Source organism: Centruroides vittatus, unplaced genomic scaffold, assembly GCF_030686945.1.
Source record: "Centruroides vittatus isolate TY-2023 unplaced genomic scaffold, ASM3068694v2 contig_3170, whole genome shotgun sequence".
NCBI classification, from domain to species: Eukaryota; Metazoa; Arthropoda; class Arachnida; order Scorpiones; family Buthidae; genus Centruroides; species Centruroides vittatus.
Window position 1 is genome coordinate 365,527 of NW_027122039.1, and position 25,830 is coordinate 391,356.

Sequence of the window (25,830 nt, forward strand, 5' to 3'; positions counted from 1 at the left end):
AATAACGCACATTTTTTCGCGCGAGCGATTCTAGTGTGCGTGTGATATTTGTTATACGTGTATTTAGTTTAACTTCACTGAATACATGCATCACTTACTTACTATTTGTAGCTGAAATAAGATAGAAATCTGCATATTTAGTTGCTGATATCTATTCATTAAACTCTATCAAACGTTACGTTAAACTGTACTTTTATAGGCTATACAGAAATTATGCAAATATATACTAGAAATTTTTAATTTTTATGAAAATTTAAAAAGTTTTTAAGCTTAAATTAATTAAAATAAATTAAAAATTTTAGTTTTTTTTAAAAAAAATTAAATTTAAATTAATATACTTATCTATGACAGAAAAAAACAATGATAGCAATTTATGCAATTTGCTATTATTTTTCGCTTCTTGACGTTGTTAAGCTGAAAATAGATTAGAAATCGTTTAAATATAGCCTATAAATTCGTAGCTTAATTTAATATAATTTTAATATATTACGCATATAAAATTTTAATAAAATTAAAATTTTCCTACTAAAACATGAGCCAACGTAGCAACGATAAGTTGCTGAAATTAGTTTTATCATTCCTTTCAAATTGAATTTTAACGAAAATTTTCACTTAAATTTATTATTAACCTTGTCAAAATACTTTAAAATATTAAAAAAAAGTGTACTTTGTTTCATTTTTCTCACGGAATTTTCTCTATTCTTTATCAAAATACGAACTTTCAACAACTGATTAACAAACCAAACATCACTTAAATATGCGCTTTGTATGGAGTATTAATATAATCAATCCGACATTTAATTTCAATATTTTTATATTAAAATCACGTTGTATTATTTAAATTATTGTAAAAAGTTATAATTTTCTTGCTAACTGAATTTCATAAGCGTTGTTATGCATAAGGATATGGTTGATCACTGTTAAAAAAACAAAGTAAAACATCATAAAACACAAATTATTAAACAATTCAGAAAATAAATTCAATTTATAATTTAAATTTAATTTTAAGTTTCATTTTTAAGCTTAAAAATGTTAAATTCTTTTAATGGTTTTTAGTTTAAAAGTTGTTTTCAGTAAAAGAAATGACATTTCATTAATGAATAGCTATACTTTCACACGTATTGTAGCTTTAATAGTATTAAAATTATTGCAATTTTAATGCTAATTTCTGAAGAAATTGCGTGATGCTAAGTGTATAAATCCATACATGTGTTAGCATTGTATTTTTTAATAAATAAATTAGCATTAAAATTGCAAAATATCGATAATTTTAAACTACAACTAAGCATTAAATGTAGTTTTATTTATTAAAAATGTAAAAATGTTTAATAAAACCCAAACTTTTCAACGAAAAAAACCATTAAATATTTAACATTTTACAGTTAATAAATATAATTTTACATCTTAAACAATTAAATTTTATACAAATCTAACCTTTATAAAATTCGAATTTTTAAATATTTTAAGTTAAAAATTTTGATTTTAAGTAAAATTTCTTATTACTTAATAAAAAATTATACATATAACGTTTGTTATAGTTTTAAAATATTAATATTTCTGCAATTTTAAAGGTTATTTCGTTAGAAATTGCATGCACATGCATATATTTACAGACATAGCATCACGTAATTTCCTTTATCAATTTGGCAACAACTCAAAAAACTAAAAGTGAATGATAAATTATTAATTTTTAATTTTTTTGTACAATTATTTCAATGAATACATGAAATATATTGTCTTTTTTTTTTTTTTGTAAATAATAATATGAACGAACTCTTACAAAGACGTTGTTAACAACCCATAAGCACTTAACTAATTCATATAATTTAATTGTTATGTAAAAAATTCGAATTAAAAACTTAAAATATTAAAAAAGTACAATTTAAAATTATTTTTTAAAACTATTTTACGTTATTTTAAGAGTATTAAACAACATAAGAGTTAGTGCTATAACACGTATTTTTATAGATTTTAAATTAATTTTTAGTTATTTATTTAATTTAATAATTAAATTTATAATGTTTAAATTATAATAAAACTAGATTTAAGTTAAAATTTGTAATAATATTTATTTATTTAATTAATTCGTTTATATAAGAATTAATGGATAATAGGCTCTGGCTGTTAATAAATAGACTTTTAAAACAATTTTAAAGGCATTTTTTTTATAAATTAATATGCTTTAAAATAATATATTTGTTTATAAAATTACTTTTTTAATTAATTTCTTAGCATGACTAATGACTTGAATAAACTTTTAGTCATGGTTAATGATTAAGGAGCTTGGAAAACGTGAGAGCAAGTTGCAAGTTGCAAACCATTTTGAACAAGGAGAGAATTACCTTTGAAGTTATTTACGTATGAATCCGACATCCTCCAAGTATTTTTATGATCAGTAATAAAAGTTTTCACGAGAACCTTCAACCTCTTTCAAGAAAAACATTTCAAAATGTTCATCAAAACATAACATCCTCGGGTAAATAAATATATTGAGCTCTTTATTAGTTTATTAATCCCAATTTTAATGTTGTTTTTAATTAAATGAAATAAAAATTAATTTTTAATTATCATTAATTTTAATTTGATAACAATCCTTTAAAAGAATTAGGTCGATTTAATATTTTATTCGATTTTTATCATTAGACTTAAGGCTAAATGTTTCAGATCGTTAGCTTACTTTAACCCAAATTTTTCTTTATTGTTTAAAATAATTTTTTTTTTTTTTTAATTTTCTTGTAAAATATGTATTTAAAAATATAAAGTTGTATTTACTTTAAATAAGTCGATCTTTTCTATATTTTTAGCTTAAAATATTCTAATTTTTATCACTTGTTAGTCGCAATATCGCGCTTGTAAACTCCTATTTTTTTAATTAAATACGTCAAAAATACTAATTTTTCTAACGTAATTTATAAATTTAATTTCATAAATACATATTTTTCGGTATAATATATTAATTTTCACATTTTTTTTATTATAAAACGTAAGCTACTTTTAAAAATCTTTATATAAAGTTCAATCGTAAACTAGACTTCTTACATACTTATTACGCAAAGAAAGTATACAAAAATTCTGTTTAAAATTAACTTAAATTATTCTTAAAAACTTTGGAATGTTTAAAACTATTAAAATATTATAAACTTTATTTTTTTCACATCAAGAGAGCACCTTTGACAGCATAAACTTTTATACTCACAGCTCATATAAAGTTATGGTTTTATTTATTCTTTATATAAATAATTTATTATCTATTTTTAAAACTGTAATTCTATGTTATAAATTTTTTTGTAGGTCTACAATATGCATATGTAAATAAATAATTAGTTATAGCCAGAAACATTAGTGTATGCTATAGTGCTTAGTAGTGTTATACAGTGTATTTTATAGCTCATGTAGTGGTGTGTATTGTGTTGTGTAGCATATAATGTTATTTAGCATATAGTGTGTTTTATATACTATAAAAGACAATATATAATGTATAAAATACACTATATATAATGTATTATATACTACGTGGTGTTATATAGTGCGGCAATATGTTCCATTATCATTTAAAATATAATTTTTGCATGTTTTTACTTTACAAAATCAAAATTAATAATGAAAAATCCTCAAAAGTTTAAAATTTATAAAATGTTTTAATATTTAATAAAAAATATTTATATTTATAATACATACGAGACGAATTTTATTTTAACAAATATGTCTTTTATTATTTCATAATTATTTTAACCATTTATGGTTTACCTGTATAATGCTAATATTTATTAAAATATTTCTTCAAAGTGTTGACCTCACTTCTTATTCATGAGGAAAGAAAGATAATTCGAAATTTCAAAATTGTGACTTTTCCAGAAAAATACTTTGATTGATAATTACTTCATTAACATACAAGTCACGTAACTCACAGACTTTTCTGCATAAATTCCGAAGTTATTCTGGTAATAATACTCTTAAAGGTTTAAAAAAATTAAATTTAGACACCTGACAACATTCGTACACCATTCTGTATAATATTATACTAAATTGTTCTTCATTGTTGCATTATTATTTACCCTAAACGTTTAGAATAACCTACAATATAGTACAACATTCTTAGTATGTAAATTTCGTTATAATAAGTGTTGAAGTGTTCTCTACTGTAATGTACAGAAATGCACAGAATTGTTATATTATACAGTATAAAAATGACGTATTTTACTGAATTTCTCATAAACTACTCTATACTAACTTAGCCACAATACAGTATAACATGTCACACTATATAAATCTTGTTATAACAAGTACTTCACTGTACTTTACAGAAGTACACTATATTGTTGTATTATACTGTTTAAAAATGTCATATTTCACTGAACTTCTTATTATGTATTCGATAGTAAGTTAACCACAATACAGAATAACATACACACTATATAACTCTTGTTAGAACGAGTACTTCAGTGTACTGTACAGAAGAGCACTTAATTGTTCTTTTATACTATAAAAATTACGTATTTTAGTATACTTACTAAGTACACTACAGTAACTTAACTATAATACATTATAACATTCCACATTCTAGTCATACTAAATAAATCTTGTTATAATATACTATGCATCAATAAATGGGCGCGAAATTTTTATTTTTCTTAATCGAAATCACGTCTAATTACTAAATATATTATTTTTTTCATTTTATCTTCGTTTAATGCATATAAAATAGACAAAAACTTTCTCTTTATATAACATTGTTTATGACTGGAGATGACGTATTACGAACGATTTTATCGGTCACGATTCTATCATTTTATAAAGATTAAAACCATGTACCATACATTTAGCCTTAAGCCAATTTGGCAAGAATTTTTCTTTCGAGACATATCTTTGTCCTTGATGACGATCGCCTCTAAACTTTTAAACAGGCAGGAAGTGTTCCAAGTCAAACCTTGACCTTAAGATATAAACCAAAATGTACTTAGTTAAAAAGATAGAAACACTTTTAGCGGTAAAAATTTAATGATCAAGCCGTAAACACTTTTCTCACATTAAAGGATACTTCTATGTTTCGTTAGAGGAATGTTAGTCCAGCTCGACATAAATAAGCGATTAGGTGATGATGGGATGCTTTGTTTTACGGCCATTAGTCTACGCTTTTGCTTACTTTTTTTTTCCTGTTTTCTTATCTCTATAACTTTCCTGGAAAGTGTTCCAGACAGACAAACAGACAGACTTTGCCTTATGTAAGCCTACTCCGAATCAAATTATAGTCTGAGCGCTCGAAGTTTTCTTACATTTAGAGCCCTTCTCGCCTTCAAATTATGTATTTTATAAACATTTTAGCGTATTTAAAACGATTTTTATATGTTAATTAATCACGTGGAAGTGTAAAATTTTGATTAAAATATGAAGTAAATGATGCACCTCTTTTTTAAAGTTCAAAGGTTATTTATTATTGTTTGAAACTCTACTTTTAGGGGAAGGAAATTAATTATAAAATTACACGAAATGCAATAAACATGTCCTAAAAATCATTTCACGAAATTCGTATGAAATGTCTCTTGTAAGGTTTTGCCCTGGTTTATCTTCAGAAATCACACCCTATTTCCTGGTGATATTTAACAGTAAAGAGTCACGGATAAAGGATAGAAAATTTTATATAATTTTATCGTCACGAATTAGGCCATCGGACACCCTAACATTTGGTCTGCCTCGATGACGTCACATTGGCCTGTTCGAATACGTCAGCAGCACGACCTCAATTCAGGATATCGAAAGATTTTTCTCTTAATTTTATTTTTATATTTAGCAAGTCGTAAAGATAAAAATAACTTTAAAATAATTAATTTTAGTTTAAAAATCTTTATTTTCTTTAATATTTTAAGGGGAAGAAAGTGTATGTTTGCTTATAGAATTCCTAATTACGTAGGTTGTTTATAACAATTTTTTTAAACTTTTTAAAGTTATTTTTTAACTTTAAAATATGCTATTTTAAGAAAAAAATTGGGCAAATATATTTAATTTTTAAATTATTTATTTCCCTTAATATTTGAAGATAAGGTTTAAACTCTTTATAAAATTGCTACTCGTGAGGATTGTTATAAAGGTTTTTAAATTAATGAATAAAAATTATTAATTATTTAATATATTTTTTAATAAATTAAAATAAATTAAATTATTATTATTATTATTATTATTTTGTATAATTAAAGGGAATATAAATTGCTTACAAAAATGCTACTTATAAAACTAACACAAGGGTGTTGTAATGAAATTGTCAATAAATTAATTAAAAATTATTAAAATTTTAACATTTTTATAATAAATTATTTAAAATTATTATCAATTTTTTTTTATAGTTAAAGATATAACGAATTAATAAAACATAAAGAGCATACAGATGCTACATCTTTTGTTTATTTATATCTTAATTTATATAAAACTTTATTAAGTAATATAAAAATATAATATAATATAAATAATTTTATTTTATTTAAATTTAAATACTTTCATTTTCTTTCAGAAAGATTAAAAAATAAATTAATAAAAATGTACTGTACAGTACAGTACGAATAATTGAGCAATATTCTCGGTAAGAATTTAATATTTTCTTGTTATTTTTGAATAATTCATTATAAGATTTTTAAATTAAATTTTAAAATTTATTTTAATATATTATTCAAATTCTAATAAGCCACTTTTTAAGTATTTAAATGAGAAAATAACTTATAAATCAGATCAAAATGTAAGATGAGGTGATTGAACTACAATCCTTAATATAATGAAATAATTTATGGAAGGTTTTACAAAAAAATAAGTTTTAATTAAAAAAAGAAATTTTACTATCAGAATTAATGAATTATTTGAATTTAAAAATCAAATTTTAATTTCTATTTTACAATCAAAAAGTAAAAAAAAGAGAGAAAGAGAGAGAGAGAGAGAGAGAGAGGATGTAAATCAATTAAGTATAACGAACGAACGAGATCAAAATATTAAATAATTGAACCATAAATTTAGAATAACTTTTTATAAATTAAATTGTTTTTTAATTTAAAATTTAATTTCCAATCGAATTTAAGAATTTTAAATTAATTTTTTCCCCTTTTTTCACAGTTGAACAAGAGATGAATTATAATCGGATCAAGAAAAGGATGCTGATGTAACTGAACTATAATTCCATAATAATAATAAAAAAAACAATTTAAACTTCCTTAAAAAGTGTTTTAAATAGATTAAAATTATTTTTTATTTATTTATTTTTCTAATAATTTCCTAAACATTAAAAAATATTCTAGAAAATAACATCAGTTCGTGATAAAGTATATGACAGGTCACATATTATTACGAGGTCATTTCTAGCTTCATTTGCGAAGAGTGTTAGTCTGTCGGTCTGGAGGCATTAAATGACTCTCGTTTACGACCTAAAATGACGTTTGCTCGTGTTTCTGCAATATCTATGACCGCGTAACATGCAACGCTTCTTCGCAGTTACTAATTTTTCTGTTATTTTCTTTCTTTTTTTTTTTCGTTACTCCTTGCAAGAGATGTCACTTTTTAAGGAAATTTAAAATTCTCCTCAACTTCTAATTAATTATAGATTTATTTTAAAGATATTTTTAAAGTCTAAAACAGAATTTAGATAATTAGAATTTACCTTTCAAAGTCCTCATCACGTTTATTATTTATGATAATCTTTGAGTTCAAGAACAGGTTAAGATTTCCATAAAACAATGAGTAATTTATTGTTTTTCGCTGTTTCCTCTTAATGGAAAAATCGCTATTTTTTTATTTATCTTTTCTCATTTTTACGTGAAATTTTTATTTTTTTAAATAAAAGAATTAAATTTGTTTAAATGAATAAAAAAATAATCAACTTTTCTATGATATTTAATAAAATAAATTCATAAAATAAGCTTACAGTTAATTATAACTGCAAAAATTATTAACAATATATAAAAATTGTTATATAAAAAAATTATAATTAATGTTTATATATTGAATAAAATGTAAAACAAAAAAAAAATTATTATAATAAAGTTAAATAATTTTATATATATTATAAACTTAAAAAGAATTTAATTTATGTAAATTTTATTTAAAATTGTATTTATGTAGCCTATATTTAAATATATATTATTTTTAATTTTATGTTTTTACATTATAAATAATTATATCATTTTACATAAATGGTATTAAATAGCTTAAATGAATTTGCTATAATTTTAAAATTGCATTATTTTTTTTTTTTTTTGGAAAATAAAATAAAAATTTATACGTGTTTATGTTTGTTTAGCCTAGATAATCTTTTAAGAGATTTTATTTTATTTTTTTAATTTAATTTTTGAAGAGAATTAAAATAAAAGAAAAGAAAATTGATCCATTGTTTACTTGCAAATACATTTTATGTAAAGATTTTACTTATTCAAACAATTATTTTTCGAATTGTTGTCATCAGATCATTGTCCTGATAATAAAAACTTGTTCTATTTAAGGAGTTGATTAATTGGATATTTACAATAAGGATATATGTAGTACTGATTTATAAACTTTTTATATTAAAAAAATTAAAGTTAAAATTATATAAAATGCTAAATATTTATTGGAAAAACTTGTCTATTTATCACAAACAAGACTTGAAAGATCTTAACTAATTCAACTTAACCGTAAAAACATCTTCAGAACTTAATTATAATAAATTCATAAAACTATTTTCTTATAAATTGACTCGTATAAACATAAAACTTGTTCGTAGGGCCATAGAAATAGTAATTCGTATGATCCTTACGAACAAGACGTACTGTATAACACGCTCCAAAAGCCAGTAAACCGTTTCAAAGACTAAATTGTTGTTTTGTTCAAATATTGTATTTTCTTACAAAATAAAAACTTGATCAAAATGAAACTTTTTGTCCAATACATAAATTATAATGGCACTCATTACACTCATACACCTACTCACTATATATAATAGAAGTATACATACAGAGCAGTGATAGTAATATAAATAGCTGCGTATAGTATGTACTCTACTGTACAGTACGTACAGTACGTACCACACACTACTCATCACATAATAGCACTCATTACACTCTTATAAACTGCTGAATTACTTGTAAAAATGTTTAGCAACGAATTGCTTAACTTTCCCGGCAACATTTGATGGCGCCATCTGTTATTATATTTTTATAAAAACGCTTTTTATATTTTTAACTATTATAAAATGACAAAAAGCTTAATTTTTGTGAAGGGATGGGTTTTATAAATAATTGTAAATGTTATTAATGAGTAAAATCGTCATTAAATTCGACCCTACTAGAGATATGACACACGACCCCCTTTATCTCTCCACCCCTCGATTTTTAACCACCAAAATTTAATAGCATCAATCATCCTAATAAACAAGCCTCCTTGCAAAATTTCAGAAATTTTCGACATAAAGTACAGGCGTTATTAAGCTTCAAACAGAGTGAACACACATACACATCTACACACACACACACTAGCATGCATACATAAAGAAAACCCCGAATTTTTTGCATTTCTCGACGTTTCAAGGTGTCCTAAGCCCAAAAATGTAAAATTCTTGGAGGGTCATTTTTGACCGATCGCCATACTTTCCCTTTGATATATATATATATATATATAACAGCCGGAAAAGTAAAAGTATGGCTAACTGATTTTTGGGCGATCCTGCTTATATTAGGATACAGTATATCTATCAGATAAAATATAAGTTGAACTACACTTACTTTTAACTTATACAGGTAATTAAATATTTATATAATTCTCGTATTAACTAAATAAAATCCTAGAATATAATTATTATGAATATACAAAATCAAATTTAATACATTAAACATTCTTTATGGCTAGTCTGAATTTTTAATTGTAACTTGTATCAAATAATACATTTAATTATCGTATTCTTGTATACTACTTCTGTATTATAATACAGTTATAATTGTCATTTCTAGGAACGAGGTCGCAATTAATGACACTGATCTTAACTCGATTTGCGACGGTTTTCTAAGAATTAACTCGTTTATAAATATGGGTCTACTATTGTATATATTAAAAATACAGTTTAATATGGATAAATAGGGATAAAATTATTTATTTTCATTCATTTTTTCTTTAATAAATTCATAAATATAGAAGATACCATTCTTTCTTACACGAATCTCCGTAAAGAATTTTTAAATTCTCGTAATTCTGCATATAAACAATAAAGTAGCCTACTTAAGTTATGTTTTATCGTCTTAACTTCAATTTCTTTATCCTGAAATATTTTAATAATTAATCTTAATTATTTATTTTATCCTTGCTTTTATTCTAAGAACAAATCTCACGGTTATAAACTGTGTTAACATAATATGGTCTATATACATATTACGAGAAACGGACCTTATAAATTCAAATTTTTCCCAAGTCCAGATATGTTTAACGTCTACCTTTAATATCATTACTAAATTAGACCCTATTTTCCTAACTTAAATTAGAGCCAATGGCAGAAGAAACACCCTTAGACTTCGAGCAATGCGTAATGAGCAATGAAGAAAATTAGAAAAATTTTAATGATCCGTGGTAAAAGACATGATAGAAAAATTCAAGATTAATTTATTGCATATAAATATAAGTTATATATACTATTAAATGGAATATAACAACATAAATTTGTAATTAAAATTCTACAAATCTTCCTCCGAGCAAATCTATAGTATCTTACTTATAATCTATATCTTTCGATTATCATTACGTAGAATGTTTCCTGTGCAAATTTTCTTCATAATGGATGCAATTAGTACGATATAAGGCGCAATTTAAGAAAAATTAACATTTTAATTTAAGATTAATTTAATGCTATAGTCCTATAAAAGTCATTTGCAATAAAATCGGATTTTTGTTAAAATTTTACGTAAATTTCGGAATTTTATTCGTGCAATCCGTGAATGTGCAAATTATGACAATGTCTTGTCGATCAAATTAATTAAGCATTGCTTTATATGAAGATAAGGTTTGTGTTATACAAATAATTACACCACAGAAGACCATTTGATTACTAGAATAGTAGTCTCTATCTGTGTGAACGTGAAAAACACACAAAGATATTCTAACCTCTCTCGTGTTTCTATATGTAAGCATTTGCATAAAATTTCTTCTATTGTTGATTTAATATTGTACTTTCTATTAAAAATAGTGTTTGCAGACAACTTACATTTCATACTAGTTGCATAATTATATTGGATAGGTATACACAACTTAAGAGGATAAAGACATTGTCACTACTTTAGGCCTGTAGAATGTATTATTATTATATTTATTAATAATTTAACCTCAATTAAAATCTATAAAACATAAGGTCTATGCTTGAAAAAAATCCTATCAATATTTCTCATACTCCTTCTGTATCTGTATCAACAATAAAAATATATTAATATAAAGTTAATGAACATTTAATAATGTAATAATTCAAAACATGTACAACATTAACAATATAAAAGCAACTAAATGTTTTATGGATGATCATAAGAGTTGGTTCCTTTCTGCTCATTATTTCTATAATGTTTTCCAATACTAATAAACATTAAATTCTTTAATTGCTTTGAGATCAACATAAAATTCTTAGATACGATTTTAAACCAATATTACTCGTAAAATCTATCTTTAATTATTGGTAATAAAGTTTAAATAAGTTCAAAGGAAAGTGAAATAAAAATAAAAATAATAATAATAATAATAATAATGATAGAGTTAACATTATTAAAATTTTAATTAATTTATTTACAGAAGAAGAAATAAATAAATAAATAATTTGAATTAATTCTTTAAAAAAATTGCTACTATATTTTCTAATTTATGTTCCTGCTCTTACTTTTACGAAAATTTAAATCGAATTAGTTTAAATTAAGGATAAGTTTCTATTTAAAAAATTAATTTTAGTGTTGACCTATAAGAGGATATGGGCAAACCCCAGTGGGCAATTCTTTATAAACGTGTTTTTCTATTTATTAACGGTTTGTGACTCTTCCGTAGAAGAACTCTCACGCAAATATTTTATTTAATCTCATATTTTTAAGTACAAATTTCGATTCAAATTAAATAAAAATACGTTTGTTAATGTGTATATAAATAAATCTTAATTACATTCATTAAAATACATAAAAAATAACGAATTAATTCGATCGAATTTAATATTCCCTTAAAAATTATTAAAAATATTAAATTTTTTATTAATTAGAAGCTTTTTAAGCTCAATTTAGTATTTTCCTTCTAAATAATTTTACAATATAAATAAATAATTTTTGAACGGAGTCTGTAAAAATTTGCTCTTAATAATAATAAATATAAAATCACAGTTTTAATTATCTCACGTCTATAACATTTAATATAATTTAAAAACTTTAAAGAATAAATCTTTAATACATTCAAGTAATAATTATTAATTTATTTTTTAAAAAATGTAAAAAATGAAGGGAGGAAATGGGAATAAATTAGTAAAGAATGTAAGTTTTTGTCATAATTCGTGTGGATGGAATTGCACAAAATTGCAGCTCCATTCATGGAAATTTAGTGGTAAATTTTTTAGTGTGTTATGTGCATATTTTTTTCTCTCTTACTGAAAGGAAAGCATTTTTTCTTTTCACTTTAAAAGGAAAAAATTTTCATTTCTATACACGTTCCTAAATTCACTTTTATTTAAAAAAAATGTATTCTTGACGAGTTTTTTAAACATGGGCATTATTTAGAAATAGGACAAAAATAAATTTTTATCCTACTTCTTAGAAACATTCAATTAACTACAACATGCCTTATTATTTATTAATATCATCGAGACAAATGTAATTACATAAACTTTCTTGGAAGATAAATATAATTATTTTTAATTAAAAAGCTTACAGGAATTTTAAATGTATTAATAATAATGAAGATCGTACAGAAAATCGATTTTTTCACTGTTAATTAATGTACTGTACAGTACTTTAATGCCATTAAAATGTAAGAAGTATATAAACAAGTAACGTGATGATGAAGCATCATCGTCTTGTTACCGAAATAAATAAATAAAAATTGAATTTTAATGGCATTTATATATAAATTCTGTACATAAAATCTTAGTTTTAATTCCATAACCGACTGAATAAAATTTATTTATAATAATAATAATAATAAGTATAAGTATAAACAAATGAATATTTAACATGTAGTTAAGAGCAGAAAAATTTTGAAGTTGGACATTATTAACTGAAACAGTTTGATAATAAAATATTAAAACTGCATCAAATTTTTATATTACAACAACAAATACATTTATTTTATTATTTAAAAAAATATGCAGAAGCTTATGAATTAAAAACATCTAATTTGATATTTTGGAATGACTTAATTAAAATAAATTTAATAAAATTCAAAATTAAAAGAAATTTTCAATCGAAAATTGCATAAAAAATTTTTCGGTTCGACTTTTAGAAATAAAGTTACGGTCGAATAAAACTTAATTTTTTAAAAATTTTTTATTGGTCGATGATCGGGAATGGGCGGAGATATGCGTAATTAGTAGAGCGAAGTAATAAAAGAAATCGAAAACTACACTTTTTATTGGTTAATTCATTTTTTAAAGTGTTTTTTTAAGCTTACGATTTTAATTATAATTAAATTTCAACTGAATTAAAGTTATATTTAGAATTAATGAATGAATTTTAATCGATAGTTTTAGAGAAAAAGTTCTCATGTATTGTTTATAATCTAAAATTTGATCTTCCTACTATTATTATTATTTACACTTTAAAGAATTATAAAGAGAAAATTTAATGTTTTAAACATCTTTATCTTTGATGTAACTTTAGAAAGAAAATACCATTAAATATTTTGTTGTTATCATAAAATATTCTTACTATTGAAATGCATAAACTCATATTTAATGATGTTAACAAACCTGACCTTGATTAACTGAATAAACAGAAAATCGAATTTAAATTACAAATAAATTCTTGATTATGATCAAGCATACTATAATAAAAAAAAATAAGTTAAAATGTTAATTTAAAATAAAAATAATGAAGTGAATATCTACTTCCGTTAAGTTAAAATCCTCTTTCGTAATTTGGAATTTGTATTACATTAATCCCAAGTTATGTGACATTAATTCGACAATCTATGTATTAATTAACTACTTCAACTGAATAAAAATAATATAGATGTTGAGTTAAAAAACGAAATAAAATAAATTACGAATTAACTTCCCCCAAAAAAGATTATTTAACAGGAATTAAAAATTAAAGATAAATTTAAAATATGCAAAAATGTCTTTAAGAATTCTAAACTTTTTATTTAAAAATTAAATTATATCTAAAACATATATTTTATTAATCTTTAAGGATTAAAATTATATTTTTGTTTACAAATTTAGGGTTTATATAACTTATTTTTTTAGTAAATGAATGGTTTAATTTGAATTCTATGCACGGATTATGATAGATAATGTATTAACATACAAGCTGTAATGTTTACGAATATCAAGTTTTTAACATTAAAATACATCAAAAAACTTATATAATATTAAATTTTAAAGTTTAAAATCTTATTTTATTTACAAATTGACGGTTGAAATACGCCATTTTTTTTTTATACACACAATTGATTTAATTTTCTTTCTACTTTAATTAAGTTACATTACATTATGATAGTTAATGTATTAATATTAAATATATATTAATCAATTATTAGAAAATTTTGGTATTATTCGCTTAAATAAAACATAAAATTACTTAAATAGATGATAGTATATTTGAGAAATTACTTAAGCTGCTCTTCCATTGCAAATTACTTTCTTTTTCACGTTCCATGGAACACGATAGAAAAATAGTTGTTTAGAGAAGTACAGTACATTACAAATTACTTTAATATATTTTCCATAATATGATATTTAACAATGTAAAATTACATTGTTCAGTTCAATAACCGTTCATAATGTCTCACTTGTTCAAGAAACAATTCAAAGTCTTGAAGAAAATTACAAGAATTTGAAATGCTCGATTTAATTTAAACTTGAACAATTGATTCTGTATGAATCACAATAAACTTTTAAATTATTTTAATTATTATTATATTTTTTAAATTTTATTAATTTTGTAGATTTTTATTGTTTAAATAAAATTGTTCTTATTGTAGTTTATTGACAATAAAATAATATTCTATAAATTAAGGCTTTGTTGGATATTGTTTTTATTGTTGAAGTTACAATATTTTTATTGTTTGTTGTTTATTCGGTAAGCAAAATTATCATAAAAATACTTTAAAAATGTAAAATTGTTTAGACATTTTTTCAGGTGTTGGTCTATCAAAATGCTACAGTAAAACCTGTGAAAAACGGCCACCGACGTGAAAAATATCCGTCGGTTGGAGGTTGGTCTGTAGAATTTCAAAAAGAAAAAAAAAAAAAAACAGTATTATATTCCATAAGCATATAGTTTGAAAGTGTAATATTAAAACTAAACGTAGAAGAATATTAATTATAAATAAAGCATGTGCCGACATAAAAGGCAACAGATACATGGAATAATTGTAAAGAGAAACATCTAGACATTAACTCTATCCTCGTCGGTTATTCACCTTAGAAGCGTAATATATTATTACTGATTGATTACCTGGCCCAGTCTTATTTGGCCCGGGGCATTTTTGATACATAACAACTACTTGCCATATTCTTAAAGTTATTATTACGTGATTAGAAGCTTTCAAAAGTGGTCTATACCGTGCCGAACTATATCACGGTCTGTTCAATTCCTGTCTGCCATTTTCAGGTGCAAAAATGATGGATGACAGGAAATATTTAAGATAATTTTTTTTTTATTAATATTATTTTTCTTAGAAGCGATTTGGTTATGAAAATACTCAATTTTTTTCCTTATATTTAATTTAGTACGAAAGTTAATTATTTCACGAAATTTTAAATTATTTTAACAATTTAGTAAGCGAGAAAAGTAATTCGTTGCGTCGCCATCTGGTGTAAATAAATGTAAATATTTCTTAACTGGTTTAAGGTCCTAAACTCGATCCTACATTTCACGTTGGACAACTTTTTATAAAGGTTAAAAAAATGTTTTTAAAAAATTATATAACGTTTATAGATCGAATAAACTATTATTACTATCCTGTAGAAAGTACAGGTACGAATATATATATATATATATATATATCTCTGAACATGTAATAAGTATCAAAATGTCATTGGATATAGTACTCATGATCACTTTTTCTTTCTTAAAATATGCATTCCACATATCAAGATGGTATCAGAAAGAGGAAAAAAGTGATAACAGCCGGTGATTTATATAAACTTTCCTATAATTGTACATTCGCCTTAGACTCACCAGTATACTTTATTATAAAGACAATTTTATAGACCTATATTTTATTATGAAAATTATAAATTATTATTATTTTATTAAAAACGTAGTGATTTAATATACAAAAGATTATATCATGCCAAAAATATTCTATAAAAATTATATATATAATTAAAGAAAAGGCTAATTTAAGGAAAGGATACTAGGCTAATATAATGTATTATAATAGCTCTTCCTTTATAAAAAAATAAAAAATAATAAAAAAAAAGATAAAAGTAAATTTATACGTTATTATACGCAGTTTTAATAATAAATAAAATGAATAATGTAATAAAAATGTATACATGTATTCCGTATGTTCGTAAATTAAATATTCATAAACTTTATATCTCCCACGTGCTCGATACTCCCACTTAATACTGATTGATGCCATTTTTTTAAATAAGAATTTTCAATTTATATAATTTTTAAAACTGAATCATTCTGTTTAAGAAGAAGAAGAAAAAAAAAACACTAATTTTAAACATTTTAAAAAAATTTATTAATGTTAATAAATTAATATTTTCAATTATTGTGGGAGAGTTCCAGTTTAAGCTTAAATTCATATAATTGTAATTTATTTTAATTAAAAAAATATTTTTAGAATTTATATATTGAAAATCTTTAAAGTTACTCCTGATTACAGTCTTAGATAAGAATTAAGAGGTTAACATTAATGAAAGAAACATTCGATCAATTATAATGTAATTCTCTTTGTAGTACCGCCCTTTAGTATATAATATCAATTTCATCCAATCAAAGAAAGGAATTCTGTTAATTTTCAACTTTCCAGTGTTAGTTTCTAATTTGCAAGACCGAAAAACTTCGTTTAATAGTTATAACGTTTTATGGAGTGCTGTTATGTTTTATATATATATAAATTAAGAACTGTTTTCTTATAAATATGTATTACATTTATATTTATTACATTATTTTTCATGTAAGTATCATTTACGATAAATTCACTTTTATGATAAATACGCGACAAACATATTAAAAACGAATGTATTATTTACAAATTTAAAGTTTTAAGTAATAAAAAAAATTATTATCTTTGGTGATAATAATGATAGTGATTTATAATATAATTATTAAACAAGGATATCTTTCGATACGTGAGTCGCCATTATAGTCTCAGTGGCGACATCTGTCGCGAATAAAAGATTATATATTTGAAAAAAAAATAAATAAAAATAAAGAAAATTTTAATTAAAATTTATAAAATAAAATCAAAATTTATCTGAATATAATTTTAATAATATATATTTAATAAAAACTGTAATAAACTAACATTATAATAGAAATTATTTAATTATAATAAATTTTATGTATTCCCTTTTTGTAAATAATACAGTTTGTGTAATATATAATAAAATATACGTTATATAACCGTATACTGTAATATATATTTATATATAACGTTCTAATTATGTTAATAACATTTTAAAAAATTGTTGTGTATTTTAAAAAACAAAAAGAAAAAGTCCCATGTAACAAGTGAGAGGTATATATATATTGTGCAGAAAAACAATTCTATAAATCTCCAAGAATTGTTACCTTGACCTACTGTGCCACCCACATGTAGATCAAGAAAAATCCAAATAAGAAAAATAAGAAAGAATGGTAATATGGCAGAAATGGCAGAACAGGAAGTAGATGTCCACTTTACGAGAACTGAATAAACAGGTAGGGGAATAGTGAATTTGGCTCCATACCAAAATGTATGTTTGATAAATTATTGCTGTTTTGATAAATTTTTATATATTATAAATTAACTAAAAATAGTTTTCCCCCCTCTTCTTATATCTTCATTTATTGACCTATTGAACTCTTACGTGGGATTTCCATTACGCAATGTATGTGGAATGTTTTACTGTTAGAGTTACAATTATTTTATTTTTATTTATTTATTTATTTATTATTTTTTCATTTTTAAATTTAGCTTTTTTATAACTGGAATTAAAAATGATATTTATAATAATTTAAATGAAAAATATTATTTTAAGTCTGTTTTTCCTTCTGATGCGACAATATTCATCATTCTTTCTTTTGAAGTTTAACCGAATAATTTTATTGATTTTTAATACTTTGTTGATGAAAAAATTATGTTTTATTAATTTATACAGTAAATTTTATTGGAAAAATGATTTTTAATATGTAAATAGTTCATTTATTTTAAAAATGATGAATTTTATAGAGGTGTAGTGTCGCGTGAGGCTCGAAACTTTCAGGTTTATCTTTTTATTTTATTAATATTTAAAAAAAAACTTTTTAAAACTATTTATATACTTTAATAATTATAGGCATGCCGTAAGTTTGCAATTAATAAAATTTAAAAGGAATATAAAGTGTTTAATATAATTGAGTCGTACTGAGTCAATACGCGAAGCGATGTATTGCACGAAAGTTACTAACATGCAACGAAAGATACACCATAAAAAATTTTAAAATACTCACTAAAATATATTCATAACGTTACTTAACATAACTTTAATGTTTTTAGATTACGTCCTTAACCAATAACGTAACCAGGGAAGGGTCCCCTTACCTTTGTAAATAAATTAAATAATAAAATAAGTACAAGAAAAAGAATGTGACAAACACACTTATATACATGTACTGTACTTATATACATATACAGTATAGTGTATACAACATTTACTATATGAACAATAGTACAGAAGTGAGTATAGATTTGCATACAGTATTCTAATTCGATCCTCCTCTTAATTACGCTACTGTTCTCAACGACCAAGAATCTTGATTTAATAAAAAATAAATAAAAATAATAATAATGACGAAATCGAACCCCTAAACAGAGGCCATTTTTTTCCAGAAACGTTTCTTAAATGCACACAAAATAACCTTTAAACAACGACCATTTCTTACGTTCCTATCATTGGCTATTGTTAAGAGGTTCGACTGTAATATAATCTATATTAAATACATAAAAAATAAAGTATTAAAACAAGGTATTTTAGGGTCATCAAGTGAATTTTTATGTATTTGTTAAATGAAATATGTAAAATAGAAGAACAAAACAGCTTCTTAAGATTTTTAAACTTTTATTAAAACAAACAAAAAAATTCAATATAAACAAAAAACACCAACAACACTTAATAAATACGGAGTATCTCAACCCAATAACATCCGAACGAGCAGAATAAGCGGTGCTGGGATTAAAATTGCAGCAATTTTTTTTTTTTAATTTTTTCTTTTTTCCCGATCTTTTTTTTCTTTTGTGGCAGTTTTGTATATTTTATAACTTGTTCTTTGGTCATTTAAATTCATTTATGTGTAAATCACATGTGCTTTAACATTCCCTTCTAACTGGGATATACATAATAATAATAATAATAATAATAATAATATATGTGTCGGTGTGTGTATGTGTGTATATATAGAAATATAAATTCTCTTTTGGTGAAGCTCTACCTAAGAAAAACAGATTTTAAAATGAAAAGCACTTTTCTCTCGTTTTCTATATTAAAAAGGCGAGCGAAGTTAGCTGAGGCCAAATTTTTTACTCCAAATTTGATCATTCGCCAGGGTTTTAAATTAAAAATAAAAGTATACGATTAAAAAAAAGAGAGAGAGAGAAAAATTATAGAATTTTAACTCGCGACATTTTTATATATATTTATTTTTTTTTATTTTATTTTATTTTTTATTAACAAACGTGTAGTTGTGTGTGCTCTTTCCGTAGGGTTAAACCACCAGCTGTGGCCACTTTTGTCCAATTAATTCTAAACACACCCTTTCAGGTGTGAATTTTCTAATTAATTAATTAATATTTTATAGAATAAGACTGGAACATAACCACAAATTTACATTTAAGGCTATATAAACCTTGGTAACGGCCATACAGATTGGCCGTAATGAACAATAAATTAAAAACAGAATTTTATATATATATATATATATAAATAAGTTAAAAATTAAGTGGCCAAAACTGTTGGCTCGACCCTAATTATAATGTATTCTTTCTGTGCTGAGACGTGTGATTATTAAAGTGTACTTTACTTTATTTTAATGTGCACCAGGCTATTATTATTATACTACATCCTTTCATATATATTCTAAATTTAATAGATAATATTTTTTAATAATATATATATATATATATATATTTATTTATTTATTTATATTATGTGTATAATTGCTCTCGGTATTATTATTGTTGGTTGTTATTATTTATACATATATATTTTTTCCATTCTGCTCGTTTGTTTTCGTGTGCAGGCTTAAAAAAAAGCCTAAAAAATGCAGAAGAGATTAGAATATCTCGGAATGTTAGGAGTACTAAAAACGATTCCACACCATTATAAATTTGAAATAGCAAATCTAAGGGAGAAATGATATTTCAATGTATAAAAATAATGCGGGATCGCAAACGTGTGATGTGTGTTCGTGGCGGCATTTGGCACAGTGATACCAGAGAACAGATCTGAGAAGGAAGAGGATAGGAGAAAGGATAGGAGTAGGAGGACGAGGAGTAGGAGGAGTAGAGGGAGGAGGGAAAGTGCTCGCGTGCTTCTTGTTTTCTTGTTTGTTTGTATTTTTCATGTTTTTTTTTACTACAAAAAAGATGACATTCAATGGCGAACCGAAATTACTACCGAGAAAGTGATAGTTCGACTAGAAGATCCCCAATTGGGATATCAGGTACCAGGTGTATAGTAGGCTCCCCTCTTTATCGTCTTGGTCGTTAGCTGTTGTCTGTCGTATTGAGCTCCTGTACACATTCTCTCTAGTGTATTTGGACGAATAACAGTTTTTATTTACTTATTATTATTATTTTTTTCGAATATTCGATGAATCGCGAATCAATGACTATAGTTTGTTTTTTGGTTTGCTGTATTTGGAATGTTTCTATGCCATACTTCCCTTCCTGCTTGGAGATGGTAACTGTGCAAGCTTCCTGTACACGGGTGAGTTAACAAACCGAGGATATGAGTCACGATGCATCAGTGTGTAGATCTGTAATTGAGCCTCGTCGAATGTGTGCGATGTAGGTTCAACCATGTTTCTATTAACAATTTCTCGAACACGTGAATCTAGACTCACCTATAGAAAGATAAGAATATATACATACTAATGAAACACACTATAAAAAGTACATGGTGACCTTACCAAATTTAATGTGTATTACAATTGAACGATGAGATATATACATTTTACTTAAATATTATTCAAATCAGCATTTATGTTAAAATACGTTCAATATTTTTGCCTCGAGCATCTTTAATCTTATCCCAAAATCTGGCATCGCATTTTGAAGTGCATATTGGGGAAGAGTAAAGATTTTACACTCAATAGGTAACCTGAGCTTCTCGAAAAGTGTATAGATAGATTTAGTGCACTCTAACCTCGAGATGGCACCATAAAAAGTCTCAAAAATTCAAATCTGGAGGCCGGCATGCAAGCCAGTCAATCCTCCTCATTGTACTTTCATGGCGCACTAAAGTTGAAGGCAAACATTTTGAAGAAGCTCATTGGTACTCAATTATCGAAACTATTAGCCACTTGCAAATTTTCTCACTTAATCACAATTCACATTAAAGTATAAATGGATCCAAATGCTGATTCGAATGACACACCTCATCCTTCGGTTGTAATAAAGCATTAAACTGTGTAGGTACCTTTAGGAACCACCCTGCATTTCTTGATAATTAAGTACTTACTTCTTTAGGAGAAAGGATTGATATATAATCTTCATAGATCAATCTTGCTTTCTCTTCGATTATATCTGGTCTAGACTCCTTTTTAAGATCTTCACACGCCAACCAAAATAGAATATTTTCTTCGCTATATTCACATTTGAGAAAGTCTCGAAAAACTTTTCTTCCAGCTATTTTTATGGGCAAAATATATAAATTTTTCATTACGTTTTTACGTAAATTACTCCGTACAATTACTAAATTATAGAATCAGTTACTTACAAGCACACTTCATGAGTTTGTCAAAGGATTCTCCCCACGTCCTGATTTCTTCTAACGTAGGCCTTGTATATTTATATATAGTATATATATAATTAAATATAACGAAAATATATAATTATAATTATTTTAATTAGCATAAATTTAAACTTACGCTTCTCCATCTCCATTAAAATAATGATCTAAGGAGGTCAGTTGTTGTTGTTGTTGTTGTTGTTGACTTGTTTTATTTTCTCTGCTACCTCTACTATTATTTTTCACTGAAAGACTAGGGAAAAAAAGATTGATTTAATCACTTTTTCAAGTTTAATTTTAAATAATTTTCTTTTTTGTATTTTTTCGCCGCCATTTAAAAAAAATGGCGCCGTTCAAATGTGTCGATTTCAAAAGCGACGCGACGTCGCGTCGCTTTTGAAATCGATTCAAATAAATCGCATTGATTAAAAATAATCAATAACTGGAATAAACTATATTTTGTGCGGAGTAAAACCACAGAAAAGTATACAATTGTAAAACAAATTTAAGTAAATTCGATAGTTTTACGTCTTATTTTTTCAATCGCTTAGATGTGCCAGAGAGTGCGACAAAGCGAAAGTGATTTTATATGAAAATTCTGATTCTAGAATATTAATAACACGAAAAATTAGCAATTTACAAAATAAATTAATAGTTTTTATTGATTTTTTTTCAATTTAAAAACCATTTTTATACAAAAAGAAAGAAAAAAAAAAAAAACTTGGAATGGATGTGTCAACGCGTTGCGATAGGTAATGTATGCGACAACTTCTTATTAACATCACACGATAAAAAATAAATAAACAAAAGAGAATAAAAACAACAAATTAAAAAAATGAAAACAATTTTTAAGTATGAAAAAATCAATAAAATCGATTTTTATTAATTAATACGCAGCAAAATCAATACCAAAATAACAAAATAAAAATAAATTTTAAACAATTAAAATCTTTTAAAAATCTCAAAAGTTACATCAAAATTAAATTCAAAAAGAACAATAATAAATGTTTATCTATTTATTTTTTTATTAAATAGCGAGAAGAGCGAGTAAATGAAGCGAGAACTTATAGAGCAAGTACAAGAACAAAAAGAAGGGGAAAAAACAAGTGCAAGAAAAAGAAGAGCATGAAGAAGAAGAAGAGCAAAAAATGCAAGAAGAAGAAGAGCAATAAAAGAAGAGTAAGAAGAAGAGCAAGAACAGTAAAATCAACATCAAGAAAAAGAACAAGAAGGGAATTTCTTTAGTTACATCGTTCTGATTTTTTTAATGTTTCATTTTATTTCTTTTATTCTTGAGGAAAGCAAATGTGGAATGTTGTAGACGTTTCAGTAAAAACACACTTACTTGTGCAAATAAGAACGTTTTGTTATTGATTGGGACGGTCAATAGGATATTGGCTTAAGGTCGGAAGAAACGGCAGGTTTTTACCTCCGAGATTTGATCGAGCATCGACAATCAACTAAATTGACAGTTGTTAATCAAACTATAATATCTTTTTTTTTTTCTTTTTAAATAATCTTTACCGAATATAACTTATTCTAGTTTTCTTAAATGGTATCTTAACTCACAACTCATCCTTTCCAAGTGATTTGAATAATCTTAAATGTATTTAAAATATTAAAAAAAGGGAGTAAATTATAAAATATGATGTATGATAAGATAAAAAAGGCATTTATCACTATGGCAGATAATATGAAAAATGTATTTTAATCATTAAAACGATTGCTGAAAACTCGAAGAGTTAAAAATCACGCAAAGTGAAGATATATCGAGGTGAGTAAATTTGAAATTTTCTTAGTTTTGTCTTAATCAGTCCTCGAAATAGTGCTCTTCTATGTAGCACTACCCATTTAAATATCAATGAATACTTTTTAAACGATTTTTCCTATAAACAGAGCGTTTATACATTGTTTCCATCCTAATCACGAGGCCTCAATCCTTGTCTGAGGGTGCCTCAGACAAGAATTTTCTACCCACTCACGTGGGTAGAATATTCTTGTCTGAGGCACCCTCAGTTTAGCACCACACTCGATTTAGTGTCATTTTCAGATGCGAACAAATGGTGGCGCTAAATCGAAGTTTAATTATACCTTGAAAATAATAAATATATAAAAATAATAATAATGTAATTTTAATGGAGAAGTTAAGCATTTTGATATTTACTAACAATGTGATGGATCTTTATTTATCTTACTCAAATCTGTTGCTGTTATTTTTATAAATATAAGTTATTTTACTTTTAAAAATATGAAGAAAGTAATAAATTAAAGCAGACAAATCGTATAAATTCTATAAACATTGAGGCGAAGTATATTTAATGAAGTAAAATTTATATCTCTGGAGCGGCGGATGGAAGAAAATGCTTACTATTGATCAATGTTCTAAGTTATTTTTCTTCTTTTATTAATGTAAAAATATAAAAAATATATATTTAAAATTTATTAATTTTAATATTTTAATAACAATTTATATGTATTTAATTCATTAATAACGTGCGAATAATTAAGGATTCTTCAATTAAAAATAATAGAGAATAATTTCAGAAATAAATAAAACTATACAATTTCGAGAAAAATATTTAAAATATTAAATTATTAAATAAATATTAATTTTATAAGAAAATTTAATTACAATTTAATAAAAATAGTTTAAATTTCTCGTTTAAAAGGGTAGTAAATAATTACAATTAAAAAAAAATTAATTTCTAATTAAATATTTATAAAATTAAATTAAATGTTGATAAATACTTTTAAAATCTTCTTAATTTTTAAAGTATTTTAATAACAATTTAAATTAATTTAAAGATGACGAATAAATAGAATTTTTTATGCATTAAAATATTTAAAATTCATAAAATTCTTTAAATATATATATATATAAATTGGATTAATTATATAATAAGCTTAAAACTATTTTTTAAATATGTGTTTTTAATATATAGAATAAAAATCAGGAGAGAAGTAAGTTAAAATTATTTTCTTTAATTCTAATTCTTAAGATTATAAAGAGATTATCAGAAGTTATGAATATACTTTTACAAGAAATTTTACTTTTATTTTATATTAATTATTTAAAAAATAATTTTATAATATTTTAATTCACTGATGACGATAAAATTAGGGATTTTTCCCTCCAACCTAAGGGACAAAAGGAAATCTTTTGTGATACTTTTGTCTCCACAAAGTTTCGACGGTCTTGTACAGTACATATGCATGTAGTATATATTAATATGTTCTTAATTTAGTACTGTAAATCAAGTACAAGATAGAACCTGTACAATATCAGGCATCGCGTAGTACAGGCTTTACGTTATATAAATGTATATAAAAGGGGGGATAGGTAATACGAAAATTGGGAAATATAAAACAAAAATAAATTATAATTTAATTTAAAATTGATGTTTTCATTATATTAAAAAAAAAAAAACACCTTTGATCGAATACAGTTACTGTCGATTTTTGTTCGCTCCTATTATCAAATTATGAACGATTTATACTAGATTTTTAATTAT

The 25,830-nt window shown here is 24.2% G+C and overlaps 1 protein-coding gene and 1 long non-coding RNA gene across 3 annotated transcripts in view; one reads left to right on the forward strand and one right to left on the reverse strand.

The window, feature by feature from the left end:
• The window catches only part of LOC136973427 (uncharacterized), a 30,025-nt gene extending 6,498 nt beyond the window's left edge, over nucleotides 1–23,527 (forward strand). The window contains exons 2-5 of one of the 2 annotated variants that reach the window (XR_010880491.1): nucleotides 2,262–2,476; nucleotides 6,503–6,571; nucleotides 7,093–7,138; nucleotides 23,354–23,527. This is a non-coding gene — a long non-coding RNA (uncharacterized lncRNA). Of the gene's footprint in view, nucleotides 1–2,232; nucleotides 2,477–6,502; nucleotides 6,572–7,092; nucleotides 7,139–23,353 lie in introns of both variants that reach the window. The other variant, XR_010880492.1, reaches the window with a different exon arrangement.
• The window catches only part of LOC136973426 (regulator of G-protein signaling 17-like), a 45,105-nt gene continuing 38,684 nt past the window's right edge, over nucleotides 19,410–25,830 (reverse strand). The window contains exons 3-6 of the mRNA XM_067268152.1: nucleotides 22,458–22,571; nucleotides 22,307–22,368; nucleotides 22,049–22,215; nucleotides 19,410–21,431 (exon numbers count right to left, since the gene is read on the reverse strand). Of these exons, the coding sequence (XP_067124253.1) occupies nucleotides 21,237–21,431; nucleotides 22,049–22,215; nucleotides 22,307–22,368; nucleotides 22,458–22,571 (538 nt within the window). The 3' untranslated portion in view covers nucleotides 19,410–21,236. The remainder of the gene's footprint in view (nucleotides 21,432–22,048; nucleotides 22,216–22,306; nucleotides 22,369–22,457; nucleotides 22,572–25,830) is intronic.